This window comes from Salvelinus namaycush, chromosome 5, assembly GCF_016432855.1.
Source record: "Salvelinus namaycush isolate Seneca chromosome 5, SaNama_1.0, whole genome shotgun sequence".
In the NCBI taxonomy this organism is placed as follows: Eukaryota; Metazoa; Chordata; class Actinopteri; order Salmoniformes; family Salmonidae; genus Salvelinus; species Salvelinus namaycush.
This window is the reverse complement of record NC_052311.1, coordinates 72,557,767-72,582,435: the sequence shown is the minus strand read 5'-3', so window position 1 is coordinate 72,582,435 and position 24,669 is coordinate 72,557,767. Positions and strand designations below refer to the sequence as shown.

General features: G+C 42.1%; 1 protein-coding gene and 1 pseudogene across 1 annotated transcript; both read right to left on the bottom strand.

The window, feature by feature from the left end:
• The window catches only part of LOC120047346, a 32,392-nt pseudogene extending 23,343 nt beyond the window's left edge, over positions 1-9,049 (bottom strand).
• Positions 9,050-14,981: 5,932 nt separating this feature from the next.
• Positions 14,982-24,135, bottom strand: LOC120048888 (aquaporin-10-like). The gene is made up of 6 exons (XM_038995195.1): positions 23,658-24,135; positions 19,604-19,730; positions 17,964-18,101; positions 17,723-17,841; positions 16,723-16,940; positions 14,982-16,166 (listed from the first exon to the last, which is right to left on the bottom strand). The coding sequence occupies exons 1-6, from the start codon at positions 23,892-23,894 to the stop codon at positions 15,950-15,952; spliced, it is 1,056 nt and encodes a 351-aa protein (XP_038851123.1). The 5' UTR covers positions 23,895-24,135; the 3' UTR covers positions 14,982-15,949.
• Between the last annotated feature and the right edge of the window lie 534 nt (positions 24,136-24,669).

The following is a 24,669-nucleotide window of genomic DNA, read 5'->3' as shown; positions in this document are numbered from 1 at the left end:
AAATGGAAAGTCAACAGTGTTTTTCTGCCTCAGTAGAGTGATCAGGTACATGCAACTATAGTTTTCATTCACAGAAAATACATTAGTACAACACGTTCAGCAGAAAATAGCTTCCCTTTCATCAGACAACAGAAGTGCAATGCTATTTGGCAAGCAGTCACACAAGTAAATGAGCTTACAATGAAAAAGCAACGTCATTTTTGCCAAAACGATGCATGGCCATCGTATTACACATTTTCATTTTCGTTTTATTTTACCTTTATTTAACTAGGCAAGCCAGTTAAGGACAACATCTTATTTTCAAAGATGGCCTAGGAACAGTGTTTATCATAGAAAGAATGTAGCCTGCTACATGTCCTAATGTTTTGATTGAAGTTCCTCTTGCATTTTACAGGAGAAACTAGGCTACAACGAGACAAGTAGCAGAGAAAAGTTACTACATATCAGTCAGAGCTGTCTGCTGATAGAATGCCTGTTTGTGAGTTCTCATCCCAGTGGACAAGTAGCAGAGAAAAGTTACTACATATCAGTCAGAGCTGTCTGCTGATAGAAAGCCTGTTTGTGAGTTCTCCTCCCAGTGGACAGTAGCAGAGAAAAGTTACTACACATCAGTCAGAGCTGTCTGCTGATAGAAAGCCTGTTTGTGAGTTCTCATCCCAGTGGACAAGTAGCAGAGAAAAGTTATTATGAGGTAGAGCGGGATTTTAAAGAAAAAAGTTACTACACATCAGTCAGAGCTGTCTGCTGATAGAAACCTGTTTGTGAGTTCTCTCCCAGTGGACAAGTAGCAGAGAAAAGTTACTACATATCAGTCAGAGCTGTCTGCTGATAGAAAGCCTGTTTGTGAGTTCTCATCCCAGTGGACAAGTAGCAGAGAAAGTTACTACACATCAGTCAGAGCTGTCTGCTGATAGAAAGCCTGTTTGTGAGTTCTCATCCCAGTGGACAATTAGCAGAGAAAAGTTACTACATATCAGTCAGAGCTGTCTGCTGACGAGCTGATAGAATGCCTGTTTGTGAGTTCTCATCCCAGTGGACAAGTAGCAGAGAAAAGTTACTACATATCAGTCAGAGCTGTCTGCTGATAGAAAGCCTGTTTGTGAGTTCTCATCCCAGTGGACAAGTAGCAGAGAAAAGTTACTACATATCAGTCAGAGCTGTCTGCTGATAGAATGCCTGTTTGTGAGTTCTCATCCCAGTGGACAAGTAGCAGAGAAAAGTTACTACATATCAGTCAGAGCTGTCTGCTGATAGAAAGCCTGTTTGTGAGTTCTCCTCCCAGTGGACAAGTAGCAGAGAAAAGTTACTACATATCAGTCAGAGCTGTCTGCTGATAGAATGCCTGTTTGTGAGTTCTCATCCCAGTGGACAAGTAGCAGAGAAAAGTTACTACATATCAGTCAGAGCTGTCTGCTGATAGAAAGCCTGTTTGTGAGTTCTCATCCCAGTGGACAAGTAGCAGAGAAAAGTTACTACACATCAGTCAGAGCTGTCTGCTGATAGAAAGCCTGTTTGTGAGTTCTCCTCCCAGTGGACAAGTAGCAGAGAAAAGTTACTACATATCAGTCAGAGCTGTCTGCTGATAGAAAGCCTGTTTGTGAGTTCTCATCCCAGTGGACAAGTAGCAGAGAAAAGTTACTACACATCAGTCAGAGCTGTCTGCTGATAGAAAGCCTGTTTGTGAGTTCTCATCCCAGTGGACAAGTAGCAGAGAAAAGTTACTACATATCAGTCAGAGCTGTCTGCTGATAGAAAGCTTGTTTGTGAGTTCTCATCCCAGTGGACAAGTAGCAGAGAAAAGTTACTACACATCAGTCAGAGCTGTCTGCTGATAGAAAGCCTGTTTGTGAGTTCTCATCCCAGTGGACAAGTAGCAGAGAAAAGTTACTACACATCAGTCAGAGCTGTCTGCTGATAGAAAGCCTGTTTGTGAGTTCTCATCCCAGTGGACAAGTAGCAGAGAAAAGTTACTACACATCAGTCAGAGCTGTCTGCTGATAGAAAGCCTGTTTGTGAGTTCTCCTCCCAGTGGACAAGTGCAACTGCAGCACAGAATGAGTCTGATGCTGATCACAAATGACATTAAGAAGCATTTTATATCTGTGTCTTCAAAACGCAACAAGATATTTCTTATCCGTTTTATCTTTGTTGTATGCGTGAAAAACGCATAAAAACGCAAAAGTATTCTGCATTAACGCAACCCCTGACTTTTTACCAAAACAGAGGCTGGGTGCCGCTTCGATATTGTTTCAATTAAAGATTGATCCTTTAAAGGAAATGATCATCAGATACTACAAGAACTACACGTGAGTGATAAGCAACCCTGACTGACTCTCTCATGTCTCTTGGCTTTAGCTCAGTAGGTTGGGGTTGTTGTGGAGAGGACGAGGTCAAAGGAGAGTGAAGTGTAGCTGAGGTGGTTTGCTGAGCTACTCTAGCAGGATGAAGACTCATGGAGCCTCATCTTTAGCTTGGTGGGCTAACACGCCACATCAACTACAGCAGAGCAGCTGGGATTAAAGGGTTGGAACAGGTGACTGACCTGGAGGAGGCCTCTCTGTGAACATCTCCACTCTGTTGTTGACCCTCCACTATGGCCCATAGGACTGTCTACAGGAGGAGAGGGGGGAGGAGAGGAGAGAAGGGAGGAGGGAGAGGAGGAGAGGAAGAGAGGAAGAGGAGGAAAACAAAGAAAAAACATGTCAACATCCAGGGTATTCAGAGTCAGACATGAGGTAATACACTTAGTGAGGGACCTGAATGACATGGCAGGACTTTGACCCAGACAATGTGAAGTCTGTTGTTCAGACCTCTTATTTGAATGCACTTACATGCAAAGAAAGCGTCCTTATGTTTCAAAAGGAATACTTTGTTGATTTTGAAATGCAAGGACACTATTTCTCAAGGACACTTTATTATATGGGCCTAACTGAGCAGCTTTGCCCTCCACTCTCTTGTGTTCTAAGTGGCTCTGAATAAGAACATGTTAAATGACTATCATGTAAATGTGACTGCTGAGCTGCAGGTGTTAACGTCAGGGTTAGGCCTTGAGAGAAACTGAGAGAGGAACTGATCTCTCCTCCAAGCCAGAGAAACACTCATACTGATAGAGAGTACTGACACAGGGGATATGTTTAGAAAAGGGGATCTTCAAACATGTCAACTGATCTGCATCAACCAGGTGTATGTGAATCTGAAACTAACAAACTCAACTAACCAGAAGAGACCCTTCCTCTCTTACTAGTTTACTGAACTAATGGTACGATACACCAGAACACAAGTAATGGGATAAATTGTGATGAAGGGTAAAGAAGTGTCAGTAAGGTAAAGCATTAGGGAGAGCCAGAGCCAGTCAGCCAGCCAGCCAACCAGCCAGCCAGAGCCAGTCAGCCAGCCAGCCAGTCAGCCAGAGCCAGCCAGCCAGCCAGCCAGAGCCAGTCAGTCAGCCAGACAAACAGACAGACATACAGACAGCCAGAGCCAGTCAGCCAGCCAGAGCCAGCCAGTCAGCCAGCCAGTCAGCCAGCCAGCCAGCCAGCCAGCCAGCGTGAGGTCACTATCCCCCGACATCAGACTCCAGGACTATAGTAAAACAGGACTCATAATTCACTGAGATTACATGCCTCTATAACAGCCACATACACGCATACGCACTGACGTATGCACAACCCATACACACAGACAGACGTATGCATGCACAACCCACACACACAGAGAAAGAGAGAGAGAGAGAGAGAGAGAGAGAGAGAGAGAGAGAGAAGGAGAGAACAGAACCTGTCCATCTGCGGTAATGAGGAAATGCCATTTAGATATTTAGCATTAACAGTAGGTGTCTGTGAGGCGTTACACTGGCCCTCTGGCTGATAGGTCAGGTACGTCTCCTACAGTGGTTGGTGTTACACCACTTGCATAGAGACATGTTTGGAACTGTTGTTTGGAACTGTTGTTTAGAACTGTTGTTTAGAACTGTTGTTTGGAACTGTTGTTTGGAACTGTTGTTTAGAACTGTTGTTTAGAACTGTTGTTTGGAACTGTTGTTTAGAACTGTTGTTTAGAACTGTTGTTTGGAACTGTTGTTTAGAACTGTTGTTTAGAACTGTTGTTTGGAACTGTTGTTTAGAACTGTTGTTTAGAACTGTTGTTTAGAACTGTTGTTTAGAACTGTTGTTTGGAACTGTTGTTTGGAACTGTTGTTTAGAACTGTTGTTTAGAACTGTTGTTTGGAACTGTTGTTTAGAACTGTTGTTTGGAACTGTTGTTTAGAACTGTTGTTTGGAACTGTTGTTTAGAACTGTTGTTTAGAACTGTTGTTTGGAACTGTTGTTTAGAACTGTTGTTTGGAACTGTTGTTTAGAACTGTTGTTTAGAACTGTTGTTTGGAACTGTTGTTTAGAACTGTTGTTTAGAACTGTTGTTTGGAACTGTTGTTTAGAACTGTTGTTTGGAACTGTTGTTTAGAACTGTTGTTTGGAACTGTTGTTTAGAACTGTTGTTTAGAACTGTTGTTTGGAACTGTTGTTTGGAACTGTTGTTTAGAACTGTTGTTTAGAACTGTTGTTTGGAACTGTTGTTTAGAACTGTTGTTTGGAACTGTTGTTTGGAACTGTTGTTTGGAACTTTGTTTGGAACTGTTGTTTAGAACTGTTGTTTAGAACTGTTGTTAAGAACTGTTGTTTAGAACTGTTGTTTGGAACTGTTGTTTGGAACTGTTGTTTAGAACTGTTGTTTAGAACTGTTGTTTAGAACTGTTGTTTGGAACTGTTGTTTAGAACTGTTTGTCACGTTCCTGACCTTATTTCCTTTGTTTAGTCTTTGTTTAGTTGGTCAGGACATGAGCTGGGTGGGCATTCTATGTTTTGTGTTTCTATGTTGGGTTTGTTGTTTGGCCTAATATGGTTCTCAATCAGAGGCAGGTGTTTGTCATTGTCTCTGATTGGGAACCATATTAAGGTAGCCTGTTTTCACTGTTTGTTTGTGGGTGATTGTTCCTGTTCGTGTGTTCATTTGTTCTGTGTTCCCATGTTCAGGACTGTAGCGTTTTCGGTTCCTTCTGTCAGTTTGTTGTTTTTGTTCGGTGTTTAAGTATTTCCTAATTAAAATATGGATTATCATCACGCTGCATTTTGGTCCTCCTCTCTTTCACCCGAAGACAGCCGTTACACTGTTGTTTGGAACTGCTGTTTGGAACTGTTGTTTGGAACTGTTGTTTAGAACTGTTGTTTGGAACTGTTGTTTGGAACTGCTGTTTGGAACTGTTGTTTGGAACTGTTTTTTGGAACTGTTGTTTGGAACTGTTGTTTAGAACTGTTGTTTAGAACTGTTGTTTGGAACTGTTGTTTGGAACTGTTGTTTAGAACTGTTGTTTAGAACTGTTGTTTGGAACTGTTGTTTAGAACTGTTGTTTAGAACTGTTGTTTGGAACTGTTGTTTAGAACTGTTGTTTGGAACTGTTGTTTAGAACTGTTGTTTAGAACTGTTGTTTGGAACTGTTGTTTGGAACTGTTGTTTGGAACTGTTGTTTAGAACTGTTGTTTAGAACTGTTGTTTAGAACTGTTGTTTGGAACTGTTGTTAAGAACTGTTGTTTGGAACTGTTGTTTGGAACTGTTGTTTGGAACTGTTGTTTAGAACTGTTGTTTGGAACTGTTGTTTGGAACTGTTGTTTGGAACTGTTGTTTAGAACTGTTGTTTAGAACTGTTGTTTGGAACTGTTGTTTGGAACTGTTGTTTAGAACTGTTTTGTGTCAAAGCTTTAATACTGTTAAGTGGTCTCCTCATCTTATTTCCTTCATCTGTTCTGTACTGATACTGTAGGAAAACAAAGGGTGGATTAAATGATTTTTGTATTTTGATTCCAATGGTTGGGTTCAGGATTATGGGATGGTAAACTGATCCTAGGTCTGTATCTACAGGCAACGTCTAGGGTTCCAGAGCTGGTAGACTGAGGGAGATGGTGGTGGGGCCTAAATCAATAGTCCACTGAAAGAACTGCTCTCTGAGTGGGACAGATCAGCTTTCAGATACATACACCAGTCTCTATCTCTCTCTCTGTGTACATTCTGTTCCTCTCTCCCCCATCTTCTATACCTCTCCATTCATCTCACCAATTCCCTCCATACCTACCTCTCTTTCACCAATCCCCTGTCTCTTTCTGCTCTCTTCTCTCCACTCATAACCTTCCTCCTTTTTCTCCCACTGTATATTTAAAGATCAAAACAGGACAAGCGAATGGTTTGGGCTGAGTGCCAGATTAAACAACATGAAATGAAAAGAAACTACCTGCCCTCCCTCCCTCCCGTTTTCCCTCCCTCCCTTTCCCACTCTCCTTCAGGCTCCTTGTATAACCCTGTGGACTGCAGTGCCCTTATGGCGGGCAGGTAGGGCCGGAATGAGGCAGGCAGGGCTGGAATGAGGCAGGCAGGTAGGACCGGAATGAGGCAGGCATGCAGGGTGGCAGGAGGGCAGGAAGGAATGGAAGTAGAAGGGCAGGTAGGGATGCAGGGAAGCAGGGCCAGTATGAGGCAGGCAGGTAGGAGGGCAGATAGGGGAGTGGTAACACCAGGGACATGCTGAATATCTAATCACCTTTCTTAGCTGCTGCTCAGAATTCCGCTCAACTCTCACTGGAGACTGAATAAGAATTTGAGGATATTAAAGCAACCAATCCCTGCATTACCATGAATCACCTACTGACCCAATATATATTTAAAAAAAACACTGCCTAAATAACCAAATGAGATACATAACGTGATATTATTAGCATGTAATAACATAGTTATTAGTTCAAGTAGTTAACAGTATCAATAACAAAAAATAGTAAAGGGGTAATAAATCTGACTAGCTAGTTACTATAGCCCTTATAGCATATGCAAAGTTTATTCAGGAAGAGATTTATACTTGCAGTCAGTGTAAAGCACAATAACTCAACAAAGGTACCCATAATTATTCACAAGTTATCGAACAAAAGTAGGGCCTAAACAGGTAAAAGTTTGTACACAGGTGTGGCAAGAACATTTGAAGTGCAGACAACAATTATAATGCATTGTTAATGGCTAGCTATATTAGCTCAATCAAAATCTCTGCGAAGTAAACAAAGAACCTGACATTAAATTGTTTAGCTGGCTAGCCTACATTTTGTCGAATAGCTGGCTATGGAACCTACCTTTTCAAGTCCACGCTATGTGCACATTTCTGTCAGCAACACAACATCCAAGTCCTCTCGCTGGGTTCATGCTGCTATTTGAGTGTTGATGACACGCCTGCCCTTGTTTGTAAGGCCACGGAGGTAGAGGATACAGGCGGTGCTGTGGATGCGCGGTGCTGATACACAGACATGCTGGCGAGGTGAAAGAGCATTTTTTTCTCCAGCCATGGAGAGAAACAGGAAGGAGGGGCGATGTTTACTTCGACCACCCTCCTACGCATATTCAAGCAATTTCTATAATTTCATCTCATGAGGAAATAGACTATCCTCTTTGTAATCTCAGGGAGATATTTTATTTTTTATTTTAATTATTCAACAATGTCGACAGCTAGTTATTACAGTTTGGGGAACTTTTGAGTGTTCCTTTTTTGTCACCATAATTTCACAAAACCTCCCGCCTTAATATTGCATTTGAAGGTTATTATTGAACAACAGCCTTTCAGCCATGTGCGTGTTATTATTTATCTCATAGCGCCCCCTGCTGTCGCTGGTCGGTAACAACAACAGCCTATATTTGGGGGCGCAACATCAGCACCAAAGCTGCAGCAATTTTTTTCTCCAGCTTTTAATATTCATAGCTACAAATAAAATCAATATTTTATATTTAATTTATTCTGAACTCACAAAACACAGCCCAAAACAATCTCAACACGTACACGATACCTTTTGTCTACAATGGCCAAAACTGTATAAATAAGCACTCTCATATAACCATATTCCTCAAACACACACACCTTTCATCATCATCAAATTACAAATCAATAGACTACTAAAGCAGGAATCAGGAGAGTGGAAAATGTAGGGATATGTTGAGAAGGACAGAAGCAAGGTAGAAGGACGAAGGGGAGGAACAAGTTTAGGAGAAAGAGAGAACACAGACAGATGGAGAGAGAGAGAGAGAGAGAGAGAGAGAGAGAGAGAGAGAGAGAGAGAGAGAGAGAGAGAAAGAGAGAGAGAGAGAGAGAGAGAGAGAGAGAGAGAGAGAGAGAGCAGAGGAGGACAGAGAAGCTGGCTGACTTTCTCCTCCAGATGGGCAGCCTTCTTTAAGTCCAGCTGTATAACAGCTAGAGATTGAGATCGTATGTCCTTGGGAAATGACTTCAGGCCCAGTTCCATTGCCTCCAGACCGGGCGCCATCTTGTTCTCCAGACCGGGCGCCATCTTGTTCTCCAGACAGGGCCCATCGGACTCCAGTTGCAGTGGTGGGTGGTGCAGCTCAATGAAGAGCTGGTACAGTGCCTCGCCTACCATAGCCCCCAAGAATGGGGCCACCAGGGGCACCCAGAACCAACCCCTGCCAGCACTGAGAAAGAGAGAGAGATCACCATATTTCTCCTCAATAATCAGTTGGTCCATCACAGTCTGTAGATCGAGTATGTCATGAGTAGTGTATTTTCATGGAGATCAATGCCAAAAGGTGGTGGGTGTTGCCTCACCTGAACACCTCTACTCCCCAGCCAGCCAGCCAGATAGGTAAAGACCCGGGGGCCCAGGTCTCTGGCAGGGTTCAGGGGGTAGCCACATTTACCCCCCATGGACAGGCCAATGACAAACACAGCCAGCCCCGCCATCAGGAACTCCAGGTGGGCAGGAGCCACACTGTTCCTCTGGTCCCCCAGGGCCAACAAACACACCAGCAGAGTGGCTGTACCTATCACCTGGGAGAAAGGAATGGAGGGAGAGGAGGAGGGGGAAAGGAGGAGAAGAGGAATGGAGGAGAGGGAAAGTGATTTATAGTGACTTTGTGGCTTTGAATTCACTCAATTCTAGATTAGATTGTTATTCTATTATATTCTATTACAATTGATTCCATTCTGTTCACCTGGTCTACGAAACCGAGAGAAAGAGAGAGTAAGAGAGAGAGGGGGAGAGAGAGATAGAGAGAGAGAAATAGAAAGAGAAGGAGAGAGTGATGGGGGAGAGAGAGAGTGATGGGGGAGAGAGAGAAAGAGAAAGAAAGAGCGATGGGGGAGAGAGAGAGAAAGAGAAAGAGAAAGAGAGAGCGATGGGGGAGAGAGAGAGGGAGAGAGAGAGCGATGGGGGAGAGAGAGAGGGAGAGAGAGAGAGGGAGAGAGCGATGGGGGAGAGAGAGAGAGAGAGTGAGAGCGATGGGGGAGAGAGAGAGGGAGAGAGAGAGAGGGAGAGAGCGATGGGGGAGCCCTCATGAATGAGCCTATCAACTGGAACACAGTGTAGAAGGGAAACTTCCTCCAGTGGTGTCTGCCCAACACACACATGCTGAAGGACACCGCAGGATTTAATTGGGCCCCTAGCAGAGAGAGGACGCACACACACACATCACTACCCCATACAACACCACAAGACAACATATCCACAATGGTGTTACTCTGTGACGACTGCTGATGTAAAAAGGGCTTTATAAAATACATTTTACATTTTGTTCAACAATCTACAAAATGGGTTTGATTTTGTAGAGGGAAAAAAAATCTATCCCCCAAAAATAATCTATGAAACAATAAAAGCTGCACTGTTATTTAAACTAGGTTTCAGTCCTTAACCCAACACTCCTCGTGTGATGTACATGTCGAAGGTGGTGGCGAAGACAAAGGCAAAGTTAGCAGACAGGTATTCCCCTTTACGTTCCTACTGGTGATGGTTTGGGCCATGGCGCCTACGCCTGTCACACCCTGATCTGTTTTCACCTGTCCCTGTGATTGTCTCCACCCCCTCCAGGTGTCGCTTATTTTCCCCACTGTATTTATCCCTGTGTTTTCTGTCTCTCGGTGACAGTTCGTCTTGTATGTTTCCAAGTCAACCAGCGATTTTCCCGTTCTCCTGCTTTTTGCATTTCTCCTTTTTCTAGTCCTCTCGGTTTTGACCCTTGCCTGTTTCTGGACTTTGTACCCGCCTGCCTGACCATTCTGCCTGCCTTGACCACGAGCCTGTCTGCCACTCTGTACCTCCTGGACTCTGATCTGGTTTTGACCTTTTGCCTGTCTACGACCATTCTCCTGCCTACTCCTTTTGGATTAATTAACATTGTAAGACTCCAACCATCTGCCTCCTGTGTCTGCATCTGGGTCTCGCCTTGTGCCTTGATAACACAAAACAACTGGACAGACACAACACAACATCCCAGGACCATAAAGCATGAAAAAGAAAGTAAAATGGCTGTGGTCGATGGTTACGGTCAGGTTGCATATAGCAGAGGTGTTCTCACAACCATGATGTACATTCCCATACACTCTGCTAGACGTTCTCTGAAGAGAGGCTTCTCCATCTCTCTCTCACACATCAACACACACCGCCTGGGATACTTAATACTGAGACCACAACACCGACCCTGCACCCACTTACACACACTAAGAGTGCAGCACTGACTCTACGCTGAAATGTCCCAGACAAGCTCACACACAATGCTAATACAACAGTGACGCTGCACACACTTCCAGGAGGACTGACTGAAACGACACTGATACTTTAACACTGACACTACTGCACTGAGACACAAGCAGGTGCAACTATCAGCACCAAAGATGAACTAAAAAGCTGATGGCTTTAGAACTGCTAGAGCTCTCTACCTGAACAGATGAACCTCAAAACAGAATAAAGAAAGTGATGAAATTAATAGATAAAATGCAGAGCAACACGAACCCCTGGGTGCTGTAATGCGTGGTTCCAGCACGTTCTCTGATGTAGTCAGAGGGCGACATCAACATCTAAAACACACAAAACCATGGATGCTCCACACACACACTCAGACAAAAACACACACACACTTGTCCTTCTCACACTGTCTACAGGCAATGCCAAAAAAGTCAACTTTCCAAAATGTCCAGTATTTCCAGTGAGAGAGGGAGCGATATTCTTGGATGTGAGGGAAATCTCATTTTGAAGACCAGAGGTCAAATGATACAATGTGTTACTTGCCCTGGAGAGAGGGAAAGATGGGGTGGAAAGGGAGAGAGAGAGAGAAAGAGAGAGAGAATTTGGGCGGAAACACAACCTTTCATGAACCATGAATGCGATAGTTGTGTGAGGGAAGAGAGAGAGGAGTGGAGAGCAACAATTGATGTCATTATCAGTGTGAGTAGGTCATGGTGGAGAGAGTAAACACTCTCACTGTAGGGCACATGTCACCACATCCCTGGTTGACCCCCCCCCATGGACAAAGTATCGAAAGTGTTCCACAGGGATGCTGGCCCATGTTAACTCCAATGCTTCACACGGTTGTGTCAAGTGGGCTGGATGTCCTTTGTGTGGTGGACCATTCTTGATACACACGGGTAACTGTTGAGTGTCAAAAACCCAGCAGTGTTGCAGTTCTTGACACAAATAGGTGAGCCTGGCACCTATTTTCACACCCGTTCAAAGGCACTTAAATCTTTTGTCTTGCACAGTCACCCTTTGAATGGCACACACACACAATCTATGTCTCAATTGTCTCAAGGTTTACAAATCCTTCTTTCACTTGACTCAAGTGGATTTTCCAAGTGAGATAAATACGGTATCATAGCTTTCACCTGGATTCAATTGGCCAGTCTATATCATGGAAAGAGCATGTATTCATAATGTTATGTACACTCGGTGTAGGTCCAAGGTGTATCAGAAATATTTTTGCTATTTTCACAACCATAATTATGGGCACAGTAGCTGGCAGTGGCGCGAAAAGGCTGGGTTTTGAATGTTAGTCTAGTTCCATGTTATAGTCTAGTTTGTTAAATAGCCTGCCCCATATTTGTAATATGTTGAACATGTTTGCAGTCCACATTGTTGCAATTGCATTGCTTCAATATGGAAATACATTGATACTGCTAGCAAATATAATGTTTTATAAACATCATGGAACCATCTTACAGATCCTTACATTTTACATTTAGCAGATGCTCTTACCCAGAACGACTTACAGGAACAATTAGGGTTAAGTGCCTTGCTCAAGGGCACATTAACAGATTTTTCACCTAGTTGGCTCGGGGATTCGAATGCTCTTAACCACTAGGCTACTGCACCAGTTCCGGAGGTCTACGTCACCGGCCTCTAGGCGTCACTGAACTGTCTCATTACACACACCTGGTTCCCACTCCCCCTGATTTTTAATTTCACCTTTATTTAACCAGGTAGGCCAGTTGAGAACAAGTTCTCATTTACAACTGCGACCTAATTGGTGATTGTATATATGTGCTCTCTGTTCACCATTGCTTGGTCGATTATTGTTCCCATGTCCATTGGTCTTGTGAGTACCTGTGCTTGTTGTTTCGGCTTTCGTGCTATGTGTATTGTGCACTTGTTATTTTGGGTCTCGTTCCCGTGCATATTTATTGCTCTTTGCTCTTTTGTTTGGGTTACATCCTGTTTTTGTATACGTTTGTTTTGGGCATCATGGCATGTTGTATTGTTTGGGTGGTGTATTATCCCCCCCCCCCCCCCCCCCCCCTTTACGTATTCCTGACCCTGTCTCCAATCATTTATACAACATGACACCACCCCAAAAGGATATTTGCACTTCTCCAGAAATGGCAGACTAAATTGCATTGCATTCGAGCAATGTAGGCCTATCTTTTCACCATAAACCCATGGATTGTTAATCTTTAAAATAAAAGTTTTTTAAACCAACAACAATATTGCTGAATAGCTTATCTAGTTCCATGGCACTGTGTGCACGCGTAGGCCTACATTTGATTTGATGTCTTCACGGGTAATATTCGCTAGTCTATACAAAATACTAGGCTTCTGTAAACTGCCGAAGATAGAGCCCTGTACATCTATCTACCCTTTAAACTAGATCCATTGGCCGCAAGCAGCACAAACACAGACCCATGGTTGCATGCATGCAGAAGCCCTAAATGTGCTAGTAGAAAAGGCCTCAACTCCAGAAATGTGTATACACAGGTTTATAATTACTTATTCATAATTATTCCACAGATTAACTTAATGTTTTGTGCATGCAATATAAGGTGCTTATGAAATAACAGGAAACGATTATACTCAGGTGTTATTGGCATAAGTGCAACCATTAGATTTTCACATCGTAATAAAAATGATAGTAAAATAATCATAATTTTGGTGGGGGGTTTGTCTGCCGCGCATTTCGATCATTCGACCTCAATAGGCGGATATAGCACCTTCTCACACCACATGTGAATTCATTGTCTCGTGTGCATACCATGATCATCCAACATGATTATCCAGTTAGTCCAAAATACATTCCCAACCTTGACTTCAAATGAAATGTTTGCTGACAATTATTCTCAAATCAAAGTTTATTTGTCACGTGCGCCGAATACAACAGGTGTAGACCTTACAGTGAAATGCTGAATACAACAGGTGTAGACCTTACAGTGAAATGCTGAATACAACAGGTGTAGACCTTACAGTGAAATGCTGAATACAACAGGTGTAGACCTTACAGTGAAATGCTGAATACAACAGGTGTAGACCTTACAGTGAAATGCTGAATACAACAGGTGTAGACCTTACAGTGAAATGCTTACTCATCAGCAGCCTACACTTTACCCTAATGCACCAAATTATTAGCCTGTCTTAAGGACATTAGCAACAAACATTTCACTTATTCATTGTCTTATCAACATTATATTGGAATAATATGGATTTTATATATATATATATATATATATATATAGTATATATATGCACACACAAGTAGCCTATTTCCGAACAAAGTAGCCATTTTCATTTGCCACAGAAATTAAAGTAAAAACGTAAATGCTGAGGATATGGCTTTTGCAAGTGCCAACATCCCTCGAAAAAGTTGACAATCACAAAATGTGTGCAATCATTAACACACATGTAATGAACGGAGGTAAAAAAACTGAAAGCATCTCCATAAACGACAGACAAATACACTGACACACAATGACGTGTGTTCTTCTCAGACAGTGTAATGTGTTTATTTTATTTCCGATGGCTATGTATCCTGTCTTTCCATTTATAATATAATGCTACATTGCAGGTTTTTCAGAATTGTTTTCATTGGCACGCTCTTTTTTCAAGCGATATTCTGATTTAGAGTTTTTTTCTGGTTGGATTCATAGCTTCTCCCCTTGAACTGTCCTAACTGCCCCATTTTTACAACCTCCAATGATCAGGGATTGAGTCTTGGAGAGGATCAGCTTGAGCAAAGTGAGGTGTTTAATCACTGATCTATATTGAAAAATATAAGCGCAACATGCAACGATTTTACTAAGTTATAGTTCATATAAGGAAATCAGTCAATTGAAATAAATTCATTAAGCTCTAATCTATGGGTTTCACATGACTGCTCAGGAGCGCAGCCATAGGTGGGTATAGGCCCACCCACTGGGGAGCAGGCCCAGCCAATCAGAATGAGTTTTCCCCACAAAAGGGCTTTATTATAGACAGAAATACTCAGTTTCATCAGCTGTCCAAGTGGCTGGTCTCAATCCTGCAGGTGAAGAAGGTTATACATGGTCTGCGGTTGTGACGCTGGTCGGACGTTCTGCCAAATTCTCAAAAATGACGTTGGAGGTGGCTTATGGTAGAGAAATGAACATTAAATTATCTGGCAACAGCTCTGGCGGACATTCCTGCAGTCAGCATGCCAATTGCTGCTCCCTCAAAACTTGAGACATCTGTGGCGTTGTGTTGTGTGACAAAACTGCACCTTTTAGACTGGCCTTTTATTGCCCCCAGCACAAGGTGCACCTGTGTAATGATCATGCTGTTTAATCAGCTTCTTGAGATGCCACACCTGTCAGGTGGATGAATTGTCTTGGCAAAAGAGAAACGCTCACCAACAGGTATGTAAACAAATTTGTGCACAAAATGAGGGAAATAAGCTTTTTTGTGTGTGTGTGTATGGAACATTTCTGGAATCTTTTATTTCAGCTCGTGAAACATGGGAACAACACTTTACATGTTGCGTTTATATTTTTGTTCAGTATACAAATAGCATTCTCTGACAAATAATAGGCTTTGTGCAATTACTTTGTGTAGAGCTACGCCTCCCCTGGCTTGAGCTACACCTCCCCGAAACACTCACTCACTCACTCACTCACTCACTCACTCACTCACTCACTCACTCACAACCAAACAATTAATTATTGATTGGAGACAGCTCGTTTCAATTAAAGAGCATTTCCTTGGATTTTCTGCCTGCAGCAAACCCAGTGGATAATGTTGTAAATACCTGTCAAAGATAAAACCCTCAAAAAACACCCAGAACGCCTGGCTCTAATCATAATATCAATTTCTCCTTTCACCTCTGACTGTGTGTTTTTGAAGCTCACTACTAATATATACACCTGATCCTCAATCAGCAGTAGCATCTCAATAGAACAAAATGACAGGAGAGGAGGCTTGGACAAATGTTCTCCCATCAGTCTGTTAGCATGTCCTTTCTCCTATAGGAAACAGCCAGAGAAATGTCTCACCACTGGGCAAAGCTGTCAGTTCAACATCTAGTTTTGATTGACATATGGTTGGGTTGTCAACTAAAGTGAATTCAACGTGAAATCAACAACATTGGAATTAGGTGAAAAGTTGGGTGAAAATAAGATGAAATGCCGTTATATTGATGGGTTTAAGCAAATCCAATCAGTTTTTCACGTTGATTCAACATCATCCCATTCATTTTGGGGGTTGAAATGACATGGAAACAACGTTGATTCACCAGTTTTTGCCCAGTGGGTCACATCTAGTAGGAGTCTCTTGCAAGTCAGTTGGAATTCAGTGATTCAAATGAAAAGATTTCCGCTCAATGCGCACATTGTCACTTCAACAGTCGGCCTGACTGTCTCTACCCTTTCTAGAACACAGCAGTTTTCAACTCCACCCCTTCCTTCTCTGGTGCTGGGGGCTGCGTCCACACCTCCGTGGTGGGCTTGGTAGAGAAGCTGTCTATGGGGGGGTTCGTTGGAAGGTCGGGCAGGTGCCATGCGATGAAGACCAGATACATCCCAGAGCCCACCATCCCTCCCAGCAGAGGAGCCATCATGGGAACCCAGAACCAGTAGTTATAACACCTAGAGAAACGAGGAGGAGGGAGGATTAGTTACCAAGTCTGCAAGTCAATCAACTTCACTTTAACAACTCGTGCCCAGTTCCAAATTGAAATACGGTGTCTGTGTGTCCGTCATGTGCCTGGTTTAGCGCATTGGTATCCGCTGGTAGATGTTCCTATAGACATAAAGTGCCTTACGGGCACACTTGGCACAACAGGCGGCTGGTGGCACCTTAATTGGGGAGAACCGGCTCATAGGAATGGCCGGAATGGAATAAATGGAACAGTATCGAACACATCAAACACATGGTTTCTATGTGTTTGATTCCATTCACTTCATTCCAGCCATTACTATGAGCCATCCTCCCCTCAGCAGCCTCCTGTGCGTGGCACACTTGGCACCAACACAAACACACAAAGCAGATCTAGCTCTAGTCCAGGAGTAGTCCACTCCTTTCATATGGTTCACTCTTCTCTCCCGTGTACTTAACTGACCCCCTGACCACTTCCTGTAATACCTGACATGTTGCACACCTGCTGACTCAGTTCAAAATGTGTTTGTGTGTTAGAAGACGTACGTGAACACCTCAGTGCCCCAGCCGGCGGTCAGTGTCAAGAGGCGTGGCCCCAGGTCACGGGCAGGGTTTATCGCTCCGCCGCAATTGGACGACATCGACATGCCGATCCCCAGGACTACCACGGCAACGATGGGCGGGATCAGAGCGTCGGGGGCAGGACTATTCTTCTGGTCATCCAATGGGAGAATGCAGAGCATCAACATGGCAGTGCCCACCACCTATAGAATATGAGAAATTTGTGAAACCAGGAAATACAGGACAAGCGCTTGGGACGATAAGGTTCTATCTGCAAAAAGATGATTCTGAGATAAAGTTCCAATCCCTCATTGGTTTGAATGGTGTCAACACTGTTATCTTGTATTCTTTTGAACTTAACATTAATTGGGTTATTTAGGGTACTATATAGGTAGAGAACATTGAACAGAACAAGGCTATGTCAATAACTAAATCTGGACAAAATGCAGATAGAACCTTATAGTTCCAAGCTCTCAGAGTCAGTTGTTAAAAAACATTCACCCAGTTTCATTTAGCTTTGATATATTTCAGAATCTTCACATTTATGACACCATTATGGTTTCCACTAGATAGCACAGCCACAAAGTCCACATTTTCTGTATCATAACAATTAATGATAATGTAATCTTAATTGAAGGTTAGGGTTAAGCATAAGGTTAGCAATGTGGTTTAAGGTTAGGGTTAGGTTTAAAATCAGATTTTAAGAAGAGAAATTGTAGAAAATAGGCAGGGTTTATGACTTTGTGGCTGTGGCGGTTAGTGACGAAGGCCAAACGCTCTGAGGAAGGCCTTGAGGCCGATACGTAAAGTTATTAAAGAGCAGTGATACTATCAAGATCAGTGTGAGGGTTTCTTCTTTTTCTCATCTTATTCAGCGGTTACCATTCACCTGCAACAAAGATGTCTCAGATGAGTGAGTGCCTTTGAGTTAGTGACGACCCACCATCTTCCGTTCCTGCTTCATACTGTATCATATTGGTCTGACCTGGTCTAGGATGCTGCTGCTGAGAGATAGGTGCTCTCCGGGATAGGTGGCAAAGATGGACGCCGTCTCATTAGCCCCATACACTGTCAAATTCCCTCCACTGAAGTCCATGATAGCATCTGACAGAGAGAGGGAGCTGGTTGTTCAGTGACAGTCATCATGGCACACTATATCATAATAATGATTAATGAATGATGATTAGATAATTGGTGGGACTGGTGTGTGAGTGTGTCTGACTGACCATAGTAGACCAGGAAGACCAGGCCAGAGGCCAGGTAAGCTCCCAGCACTTGACACAGAGCGTATGGGAGCAGCTTCACCCAGGGCACCCTGCCCAACGAACAGAAACTCAGAGTGACCGCTGGGTTCAGATGGGCTCCTACAGGAGAGAGAGAGAGGAGAGATAGAGAGAGATGGAGGGGGAGGAGAAGAGAGGGGGGAGAATCAGTCAACCTCCTGTTTATGATCTCACCCACTAAATCTGTGAACATCACACGCACGTACACACACGTACAGGCACACACACACACACGTACAGACACACACACACACACACACACACACACACACACACACACACACACACACACACACACACACACACACACACACACACACACACACACACACACTAAAAGAGTGAGAGTGTGTGTGGGAGTGAGACCTTGGAGAGTTGTGGCCATTACAGTAACAGCCTGATGCAGAATGAATCACCAGGACATTACAGACAACTAGCACTGTGTGACCACAGTAATGTTACAGTCATATAGAAGTCTGGGCGCTGGTGTGACCATTTCACACCACCCCTACGTCTATTACTGTTGCCAGACTGACATTGCCAGTATGGTCTAAATACGTAGAATGGGAGAGTACAGACATATAAGAAACGCGAAGGAAATCAAGCTTAGTCATGGTACAGCAAACTGTCCAGTGTTACCTAGTGTTGATTTTTCAGTAACATTCCTAGTGTTGATTCAGGTGTTCAATTACCTCTGTAAGTGTTACATTAACACTCATTGCTGTAAAAAGAACCCAAGCGTTGGTGTTAATAACCAGTGTTAAACCAAAACCACACCCATCATTATCATATTTCCCAGCATGCTCTATTGCAGGTGGATTTTTGGAAATGTTTATTTCAATATCTATGTTTTTTTTATGTACTGTTGATTCATTAATCTTATACTACTTAAATATAAATAACATACATTTTCTAAACTAATCCAACTTGGATTTATTGTGCCCGTTATTGAAATGGTTGTTCCAGTTAAAATGCTTTAGGTAGCCAAAATGTTGGATATCCCCACTCTGTCTGTAATCCAATGTGAATTACATCACTTTGCAAGCCATCATAACGTGACTTGCAGGCCTGAGCATGATTTGCAGGCTACTGTCAGGGTAAAACTAGGCCCTCAAAATAAGGCCTTATTAAATACTTGTATTGTGTTAAATAATAACATTTTCATGATAACATATTTGTCTGTCAGTGTTGATTTAACATGGAAGAATTTGCTGTGTGTATTCATTTTAGGATTAGGGTTGTCAGTTTGTCAGTTTGTCATTGAAGCAGCAATGTACTCTACCAGTGGAGGCTGGTGGGAGGAGCTATAGGAGGACGGGCTCATTGTAATGGCTGGAACGGAAGTATTGGAACGGTATCAAACACATAAAATATATGGACACCACGTTTGACTTTGTTCCATTAATTCCATTCCAGCCATTACAATGAGCCCGTCCTCCTATAGCTCCTCCCACCAGCCTCCTCTGTACTGTACATACTGTATACTGTATGAGTTGTTTAAAGTGGAGAAAATTACAGTATTTAGTCTAGTCCAAGGATTGGGATGGGAGTTGGTTTGGGATGAAAGGTGTAGTAGGGTTTACCTGAGACCCCCTTGCAGAGGTACATGGCAGACATGACCCCTACAGAGAAGGCCATGTTGGCTGAGAGGTACTGTCCCTTAGTCTCTCTACTGGTCTTCACCTGGGCTGATGCACTACAGCCAAACATCTAGAGGAAGACAGAGGGGGAGAGAAGGGAGGCAGAGATAAAGTCAAGTTAGATTAAGGAGGCAGTCTGGTCTCATAGACTAGACGTAACATAGTAAATATAAATCGGGGATACTCAAATTAGTATGATATTCAACCTTTAGTGCTGAGCGATTACTGCTTTTTGAGGTCGGTTCATTTTCGGGTACAATTTTTTGTTGTTGACATTATTAACTAGGCTACCTGCCACCCCGAAATTATGAAAAATATTAATAACATTCCCCCCATGAGGCCAAAGAGGGTGATTTTGGTCATTGACTGCAGGAAAGGGATACCCTCCAGAGATGGGAAAACGTGTTTTTTTATCCAGTTAATTTGTTTTTACAAAGTTACACTTCTCAAAAGACATTGAATTGGTGGAACGACCCAGATAGCGAGAGGAAGTAGTTGTATGTGTGCTTCAACTGATTCTTGTTGCTGTGTGACTGTCAGTCATTAATATGGGCAGTATTGTTACAGTTTCTACTGTATGTTAGTCCGTGACCGTCAGGTCTATTCCAGCTTGTCCATGCGTTCATGTGTCTGTGTGCAGGCTGAGACCTTGCTGAATCACACAGCTGAGGAAGGGAAAGTGTTAGAACTGGATGTCCTTCTAGCCATGGCTGCAGTGTACTGTACCTGTCTGTTCATGTTCCCTCTCTTTCTTTTACAGTTTCTCCCTTGAGCTCCTCTCTTTCCCCTCTCTATCACATCCCCTCACACCCCCTTTACCTCTACTCTACTTGCGCTTTGCTTCTCTAATTCTTTCTTTCTTCCTCCTTCTTTCTCCCGTCCACTCTCTCATCTCCTCCCACACGATATTCTTTCAACCTGGAGTCAGGGGTAGACGTAACATAGAAAACTTAAGTAATGTGAATAAATGATGGTTAATACGTGATAAGCAGTAATGGACAGTCACTACCATCATGGGACTTGTATTCATTGTTTTATTCTGTGTTGTTGCAGCATTCATCCTACATAATGCATAGTGCATTTAAAACCTCTTAACGATTAGACCCTTTTTTTTTTTTTTTATCGCCTAAAATGACATACCCAAATCTAACTGCCTGTAGCTCAGGCCCTGAAGCAAGGATATGCATAATCTTGATACCATTTGAAAGGAAACACTTTGAAGTTTGTGGAAATGTTGAATATAACACATGAGAATGAGAATATAACACATTAGATCTGGTAAAAGATAATACAAAGAAAAAACTTAGTTGTTTTGTATTTTTTTTGTACCATCATCTTTGAAATGCAAGAGAAAGGCCATAATGTATTATTCCAGCCCAGGTGCAATTTATATTTTGGCCATTAGATGGCAGCAGTGTATGTGTAAAGTTTTAGACTGATGCAATGAACCATTGCATGTCTGTTCAAAATTTTGTCTCAAGACTGCCCAAATGTGCCTAATTTGTTTATTAATACATTTTCAAGTTCAAAACTGTGCACTCTCCTCAAACAATAGCATGGTATTATTTCACTGTAATAGCTACTGTGAATTGGACAGTACAGTTAGATTAACAAGATTTTAAGCCAATATCATATATTTCTATGTCCTGGGAAATTTTCATGTTACCTCCAACCTCATGAATTTCATACCCAAGAAGACTCAAGGCTGTAATCACTGCCAAAGGTGCTTCAACAAAGTACTGAGTAAAGGGTCTGAATACTTAGGTAAATGTGATATTTCATTTTTTTTTTTTAATTGCAAACATTTCTAAAAACCTGCTTTTGCTTTGTTGAATGTGAACAACCCAGCAGTGTTGCAGTTCTTGACACAAACTGGTGCACCTGGCACCTTCTACCATACCCCGTTCAAAGGCTCTTAACAGAGACCAGCTTAGATAACCAGTCTTACAAGTCTGTGTATTGTGGCTTATTGAAGGCTATAGATAAGGAGAAGTAGTTTACTAAAAGTAGATGGGTCGTTCCACGAAAGAGTGCCTTTTGCGTCCCTTTGATATTTCAATTCTAAATTGTTCACCAATATTGAATTTTAAAAGCCTGTTACATTAAATGAAGTGCCCTTTAATATAGGCCAGATGGAGAATTCAATACATCAGATATTTCATCATGTAAATGCAATAAAGATGTGTTATTTTGACATGTGACATCTAGGAACATTTTAACCCACTTAACCCCAACATTTCATCATCATTGTAAAAACCCTAGTTATTTTGTTGCTTTGAAAAAGTAATTTCTTAAGATTTTTTTTTCATGCGATTAGTGAATAATCTACGTCTGTCCCTAATTTTAAGGTCAACCCTGTTACTTGAACTGAACTTTCATTTTATTATGGTGAAACTATTCCTTTTAAAATATTTAGTTTTTACAACAGTGGGCTAAATCAGGGTCACAGAATGATTCTTAGTAGTCTTAAACAAATCTACTTGGAACCAAAAGTATACACCTCATACACATGGTTAGAAAAGAAGACACCTGTACCATGTCACATACTGTATAGAGTTGAAATGTTTTCCGTTTTGACTTTTCATCCCAATATTACACTTACATACATCACAGAAGACTGAAATATAACAAAGCTGTTTGACATAAACAGATTTTCGTCAGTTTGAAAACCAATCATCTTTATTAATTATGAAATTATTTATTTATTTTATTTAACTAGGCAAGTCAGTTAAGAACAAATTCTTATTTACAATGAAGGCCTACCGGGAAACAGTGGGTTAACTGCCTTGTTCAGGGAAGGATCGACAGATTTGTACCTTGTCAGATCGGGGATTCGATCCAGCAACCTCTAAGGTGTTCTTAATGTTTTGTATATTTTTTATATTCCCTGTCTGATTCCCAGTCCATCCACTAGATAGCAGTAGGAGATCACATGATGTCTCTTGGCCACTTGAAACCAGTTGCATCTGGTTTGGGTAGCGAGTCACGGTGCCAAAATGGGAGAGGGGTTAACTTGCCTGGCCCAAAACAACCGCTCAGAGTTGAACAAAGATGCCATACAGCTAAAACCTCTCTGGTTATAGCTTCAAGCTGTCAACTTCTTATCAAGTCATAATGTACCAAATGACTTTTTCATAAGCTACTATAATAGGATACTGATAAAAAAATATGTTCACATTTCGACGCAGGCAGTGGTGGAAAAAGTACCCAATTGTCATACTTAAAAGTGAAGATACCTTAATAGAACTCAAGTGAAAGTCACCCAGTAAAATACTACTCGAGGAAAAGTCTAAAAGTATTTGGTTTTAAATATACTTAAGTATCCAAAGTATATGTAATTGCTAAAGTAAAAGTACACATTTTTCAAATTCCTTATATAAAGCAAACCAGACGTCACCATATCCTAGTATTTTAATTTTATTTTTACGGATAGCCAGGAGCACGCTCCAACACTCATTTACAAACGAAGCATGTGTGTTTAGTGAGTCCGCCAGATCAGAGGCAGTAGGGATGCATACATTTGACCATTTTCCTGTCCTGCTAAGAATGCAAAATGTAATGTGAACTTTTGGGTGTCAGGGAAAATGTATGGAGTAAAAAGTACATTATTTTCTTCAGGAATATAGTGGAGTAAAAGTCAAAGTGGTAAAAAACAGATAGCCCCAAAAACAACTTAAGTTGCACTTTAAAGTATTTTTACTTAAGTACTTTACACCACTGCATGTATGAACATGGTTGCAATAAGTGGTGTTGACTGGTGGTCATTTGTCTACTTACTGTTTACTCAGATTATCTCAATTATTTTTTGTGGTTGCAATGTTGAGAGGAAAACCTGCAAGTAAGCATTTCATTGTACTGTGCATATGACACACACACATATATACACATATATATATATATATATAATATTTTTTTTTTCTTTTCTTCTGTCTATAAAAATAGTGTGCTTTATGTTTTCCATTTTGAACAGTAAGGCTTTAGAAGCTAGGCTACTCACCAGCAGAACAAATGTTCCCATCAGCTCTCCCAAACACTCCCGAGCCAAGGGGTTCGTCACTCTCAGAGTCTGCTTCACCCCCTCCATTTGGGGCTTAAAGCTGGGTCCCTTAACCGCCATCTTTCTGACCTCTGGGGCCACTGGCCAGGGATCTTTGTCTGGTACCTGCCCTCTCTCCTTCATCCCCAATACCTGTTTGTTAGCCTGGACCTGTCCCTCTGTCCCATCTATATGCATCTGTGCCTAAACCTGTAGCTTACACCTGGCCAGCCTACAGATTATGTGTGTGTATGATGCTCTGTGCAGATCAGATGCCCACGCAGATCAACTGGTTTCTGCAGAATCTTGGAGTCAAGTTGTTATTCATACACTGTCAAAGGCAAAAATAAAAAGTGTCATTCAGTCAATAACAGCTGTCATCTTCACCTGTCTGTCGCCTGTCAGTCATCATCTTTCCCCGTGCACTCCTTTACTAGCTAGTTACCGTCTTTATCAGTGTCACACACACACACACACACACACACACACACACACACACACACACACACACACACACACACACACACACACACACACACACACGCGGCTGACTGTCCATTAACTAAAGTATCGGATCTGATCATCAGACTTTGGCCTCCATAACCATGAACTCTAAACTGCACAAAACCTAGTTTTAAATCCTAGTTAAATGTCATCCTTCTTCTAAACAAACAGTATCTGCTGTGTTTTTGGTGTGATTAAACATTTGAGCTCCTTTGTCTTACCATGCTTGAGGAAGTCAATTAGCGGAAGTCATTTTAGAAAAAAGTTAAATCCCAGATTGATATTGCTATCTTGAAAGCTACCAAGCTACCTAGCTACCAAGCTACCAAGCTAACTAGCTACCTAGCCACCAAGCTAACTAGCTACCTAGCTACCTAGCTACCAAGGTAACTAGCTAGGCATATCCTTTTAGCTGTTTTGTTCCGATATAAATATAATTAGAACATCATCATAGTTTTAACCCGAGATC